The sequence below is a fragment of the Gastrolobium bilobum genome, unplaced genomic scaffold, assembly GCF_033153095.1.
Source record: "Gastrolobium bilobum isolate Gb01-03AN ecotype WA unplaced genomic scaffold, APGP_CSIRO_Gbil_v1 utg2403, whole genome shotgun sequence".
NCBI lineage: Eukaryota > Viridiplantae > Streptophyta > Magnoliopsida > Fabales > Fabaceae > Gastrolobium > Gastrolobium bilobum.
This window is the reverse complement of record NW_026896265.1, coordinates 15,412-20,701: the sequence shown is the minus strand read 5'-3', so window position 1 is coordinate 20,701 and position 5,290 is coordinate 15,412. Positions and strand designations below refer to the sequence as shown.

Genomic DNA, 5,290 nt, shown 5'->3' with positions numbered 1-5,290 from the left:
ATCCCATCACTTCCCAATCATATTGGGTAATTTCATTTTTTTTATACAATCAATTCAATTGATTGGTTTTTCTATTTTTAGCCAATCAATTCAATTAATTGATTTCCGTAATTTGAGTAAATCAATTTAATTAATGTTTCCTTAATTTTTTCCATTGTCATCAAATTTAATTTCATGATTATATTTAAGTTCAAATTTTAAATTCGAGATTCAAAATTAAAATTCAAATTAATTTTATTAATTTAATATTTAAATTAATTGAGTTGCATTATGAATCAAATCCCACATAGCCTACGACACATATAATATAAGGAGAAGGATATTGTGACAATCAAGTTGTGTTACTACCAAGTGACTACCAATCAATTTCACCGTTAGATCGATTATGTTGATCCAACGGTTATATTTATTTCCATCTTTGTATGGTCATGATTCCCCATATTTAAAGTGAAAGTATTAAATATGGGAAATCATAACCATACAAAGGTGAAAATAAATATAAAGTATTAAATTTGGGGAATAACATCTATACGAAGATCTATATAAATATAACCGTTGGATCAATATAATCGATCTAACGGTAAGATTGATTGGTAGTCACTTGGTAGTAACACAACTTGGTTGTCACAATATCCTTCCCCGTATAATTTTTTAAAAAAACTTGCTTAATATGAAAAGTTTATACTTTTTTAAAAGAATCAAAATTATTGAATAAATTACAATGACAAAACTTTCTACAGAATAATTTTAAATTATAATATAGTATAGATTAACTGCCAAAATCCATTTCTCATACAAAGTCCTTTTATGGCAGTTGCATATCCAATTAAACAAAGACAAAAAGGAAGGGACTTCTTTGTTGTTATCGAAAACAAGCCAATAGTATCACGCCAAGTCACATAGACAAGGACACCAGGGAAAGTAGGGTACACTGGATCCTAGCTTTTGTCCAAATTTAACATGTAACGTAATGTAAGATGAATTTGGGTTGAATTTCCAGAGAATTTGACCCCCAAAAAAAAGGGGTTAAGTTATTACACGAAGCGTTTTGTCGTACTCAATTTTAAAGAATCACCACGTCACACAGTGAAAATCGAGGAACTTGCGAATGTACATATATTTCCAAAGATTTTTGCAGAATGACGATCGAGTCCCTGCATTGTGACGTGGCATGATGTGATTGGTAAATAAAAAAAGGCACAAAGGTGCTGTGGAAGAATAATCAAACTGTAACTCTCAACTCAAGTGCGCTTAGCCTTTTTTTATGTTTTTCAATTTTCATTTTTATTGGTCTGACGATTTTATCAAAACAAAAAATAATAAAAGAATACGTACTAATTAATTAAAAAAATTTAAGTGTCTTTTTTTTCTTGCAATTTTTTTTTTTCAAATAGCATAAGGAATGGAGAAATAAGAAGAAGCTTTTCTTTTCTGATTCCTATTTTCTCGTCGAACTATATTTTCTCTCTCCCACTCCCAATTTTCTTGGTATTCAAACACCCTTTGTCTGAAGCTCCCTTCAGCTACTTTGCTCCCCGTTGAGATCTCTCTTTCTCTCTCTGTCTCTCTTTCTCTGTGATGGGGTTTTCTTGTGCAATGAACAAGAGCCGGTAAGTTTCACTTCCATCGAAGCTCAGATCACGTTCAAGTTTTGCTTTTGAATCTATATTTCACGTTCAGATGGTTTCATTGTTAAACACTAACACCGTTTTTACACTAATTCTGATATTGTGCTGTCAGAGAGAAAAAATTTTTGAGTCAGCGTGTGTTTTTTTTCTTTCTCACCTTTTTTTTTTTTTTTTTTTTTGAGATGATGATAGTAATTGGAGCAATGTAAATTTGGGTTATTGTTGTTATTGTTTTTTTTTGTTCCTCCTTCCTAAATAGTAACCCAATTTTTTTTTTTTTTTTTTTTTGTGAGATATTGTGAAAGAAAATGAGTGCCAGAGATGTGATAAAGTTCATCATTAGTTTGATCTTCAAATTGTTTTATGGTCAATGAGCATTTGAGACCAGTGCATACCCTATTGGCTCAATCGCTGTCTTTTTTGACTTTGTCTTGGATTACATAATCTTGGACTTTTTCTTGGTTAATTAAGCTTATTTTGCCATGTGCTGAAAAAGACAAGGGAGCCCTTGAAATTAGTTTTGTTTGGAATGATGCTCTTCTGTTGTTGATGGCCTTCTGGAAATCTGGATTTTTTATAGCGAACATATTCTGTTAAGTTCATGGGTCGATCACAGTTTGATTTCCTTGTTCCTGGGTTGATGAATAGGTTTGTTTTGTTTCTAATGTCCTTTAACGTCTCTTTCTTTTATCTTTATTGTTTTGGTGAGTGTTTTAAATTGGAAAACGATTCTTCAGTTTTAGTCTTTCTACTTTAGAGGTTCAATTAGATGAATAGTCACCTGCAAATCTCATGGAAACATCATATGTTTGAAGGTTCAATAACTGTTTGTGGTATGGCTGTTTATGCATTTGAATGCTTGGTTATTCTTCTTCTTATTTCATAGAGTTGAATAAATGTGCCTGTGAAGGCTAGGTTTAATGGGTTTGTGATTTTTTCCTCAGCTAAACCTGCTGCTAATGAAAGCATTTGGAGAAGTTAAAGCCATCACCGTCTCCGACTCTATCTCCTATTTTGTTAAGCACATCTCAACCCAGAAGCCACATGATGAACCACTTGACCGTTGATACTGAATATTCTTTTGTGAGCTTGCTTGAGCTTGCAGCCAATAATGATGTTGAAGGTTTCAAACGAATGATTGAACGGGATCCTTCCTGTGTAGATGAGATTGGGCTATGGTACAGTCGTCCGAAGGGATCAAAGCAGATTGTCAATGAGCACAGAACTCCTTTGATGGTTGCTGCTACTTATGGTAGCATTGATGTTATGAAACTGATTCTTTCACTATCCGATTATCATGTTAATAAACCTTGTGGCCTTGACAAGTGCACTGCCCTTCATTGTGCGGCATCAGGTGGGGCTGTAAATGCTGTTGATGTTGTTAAACTGCTTCTAGCAGAGGGGGCTGATCCAAATTCTGTGGATGGCAATGGTCATCGTCCAGTTGATGTTATTGTTGTTCCTCCTAAGCTTGACTTTGTGAAAAGCAGTCTTGAAGAACTTCTTCAAACCAAGGATTCCACTGCAGGGTGTGGTCTTAGGGTGATCACAGACCCATCAAACACATATTCCCCACCTTTATCAGCTTCACCAGAGAATGGGTCTCCTTCTGCACCCGATCTCCAATTGAAGTCAAAGCTAAATGATGTCCCTTTTTCTTCTGCATCAGAGAAAAAAGAGTATCCTGTTGATCCATCTCTTCCAGACATCAAGAATAGCATATATTCAACTGATGAATTCCGAATGTATTCTTTCAAGATTCGACCTTGTTCACGTGCTTATTCACATGATTGGACTGAATGTCCTTTTGTTCATCCAGGGGAGAATGCTCGAAGAAGGGACCCAAGAAAGTACCATTACAGCTGTGTCCCTTGTCCTGATTTTCGAAAGGGTGCTTGCCGGCGTGGAGATATGTGTGACTATGCTCATGGAGTTTTTGAGTGCTGGCTGCATCCAGCACAATATCGAACTCGCCTTTGCAAGGATGGGACTAGTTGCTCCAGAAGAGTTTGCTTTTTTGCCCACACTGCCGAGGAGCTTCGGCCATTATATGTTTCAACTGGTTCTGCTGTTCCATCTCCTCGCTCAAGCACATCTGCAATGGATTTTGCTGCAGCCATGAGCCTGTTACCTGGCTCTCCTTCGGCTATGTCTGTCATGTCTCCTTCACCATTCACTCCACCTATGTCACCCTCTGCCAATGGCATGTCATACTCTTCTGTTGCATGGCCCCAACCAAATGTCCCAGCCTTGCATCTTCCTGGGAGTAATCTTCATTCCAGTCGTTTGAGATCTTCATTCAATGCCAGAGATATTCCTGGGGATAACTTCGACTTGTTGCATGACTTTGATGTTCAGCGGCAACAGCACTTTAATGAGTTATCTTGCCTCTCTCAACAGCCTATGAATTCTAATACCATCAATCGCTCTGGTCGCATGAAAACCCTGACCCCTTCAAATCTTGATGATCTCTTTTCTGCTGAGAGTTCTTCTCCTCGGTTTGCTGATCCAGCATTGGCTTCAGCTGTTTTTTCTCCAACACACAAATCAGCCGTCCTTAATCAATTTCAGCAGCAGCAAAGCTTGCTGTCACCCGTGAATACAAACTTTTCTTCTCAAAATGTTGATCATCCTTTATTTCAAGCCTCTTTTGGGGTTCAACCATCAGGAAGGATGTCTCCACGAAATGTGGAACCTATTTCTCCAATGAGTTCTAGGATTTCTATGCTAGCTCAACGTGAGAAGCAGCAACAATTTCGTAGCCTTAGCTCCCGGGAACTTGGCTCTGCTGCTGCTGGGTCTACAATCAATTCTTTGTCAGAATGGGGATCCTCCGATGGTACGTTGGATTGGGCTGTCAGTGCTGATGAATTAGGTAAGCTACGTAGATCATCTTCATTTGAGCTTGGCAATAATGGTGAGGAGCCTGATTTATCATGGGTCCAGTCCCTTGTTAAAGAATCCCCTACTGAGATGAAGGAGAAGTTGGCAACCACTGTCCCAAGTGCTGTAGAAGCTGGATCCTCCATTCAGGGATCAAATATAAGCACACAAATGGATTCTGTTGATCACGCTGTATTAGGATCATGGCTTGAACAACTGCAGCTTGATAATGTTGTGGCTCAGCAAAATTAGAATGAGTTTTGTTGACCCTGAGGTAGTTAACCGAAAAAGTTTCAGTATATACTACATGCTCTTTTGAAGTTTAGTTGGTGTTGATGGAAGAAGGTAAGTGTAACCTTGAAAGGAAAGCAAGAAGAGGAAATTCATTTTCAAAGTAACTAAGGAAGGTCAGAAATCTTCCGGGTGGCATTCAAACGTCTACTCCCAGTTTAGGGTATTTTTGGCTGCCAATCTTTTCAAATTTTAGGTTTACATTCGTGTCATTTTTTTCTTCCATAATGAGTAAGTGCTTTATCTAAATGAAGCCCTGTCTAGAAGTTTGGTCCAATTTTTTTATTAATCTTTTCTACCTTTTTATTTTTGGGTAGAAAAAGAAATTACAGGGTTATTGGAGTTAATTTCCTTGAGACTCCGTGTTGGTCCAATTTTGGTGATGAAAATACGGCATGCTTGGATCTGATATTTCTCATGTCATTTGGAATAAATAATATTGGATGCCATGAAGTGGGTAATTTTGAGAGATTGGAATATTGATACTT

The 5,290-nt window shown here is 37.2% G+C and overlaps 1 protein-coding gene across 2 annotated transcripts; it reads left to right on the top strand.

Annotated features, from left to right (window-relative positions):
* The first annotated feature begins 1,482 nt into the window (after window positions 1–1,482).
* On the top strand, window positions 1,483–5,290 carry LOC133298497 (zinc finger CCCH domain-containing protein 30-like). Of its 2 annotated transcripts, none has more exons than XM_061497794.1 (2): window positions 1,483–1,610; window positions 2,573–5,290. In XM_061497794.1, exon 2 carries the CDS (start codon window positions 2,673–2,675, stop codon window positions 4,761–4,763), a length of 2,091 nt encoding a protein of 696 aa, XP_061353778.1. In that variant the 5' UTR covers window positions 1,483–1,610; window positions 2,573–2,672; the 3' UTR covers window positions 4,764–5,290. The 2 variants fall into 2 exon arrangements, with proteins under 2 accessions (XP_061353778.1, XP_061353779.1); XM_061497795.1 differs by lacking the exon at window positions 1,483–1,610 and adding an exon at window positions 2,163–2,276.

Bases quoted from the DNA above. Each gene is read 5' to 3' on its own strand.
- LOC133298497 (XM_061497794.1), top strand. From the start codon at position 2,673: ATGATGAACCACTTGACCGTTGATACTGAATATTCTTTTGTGAGCTTG.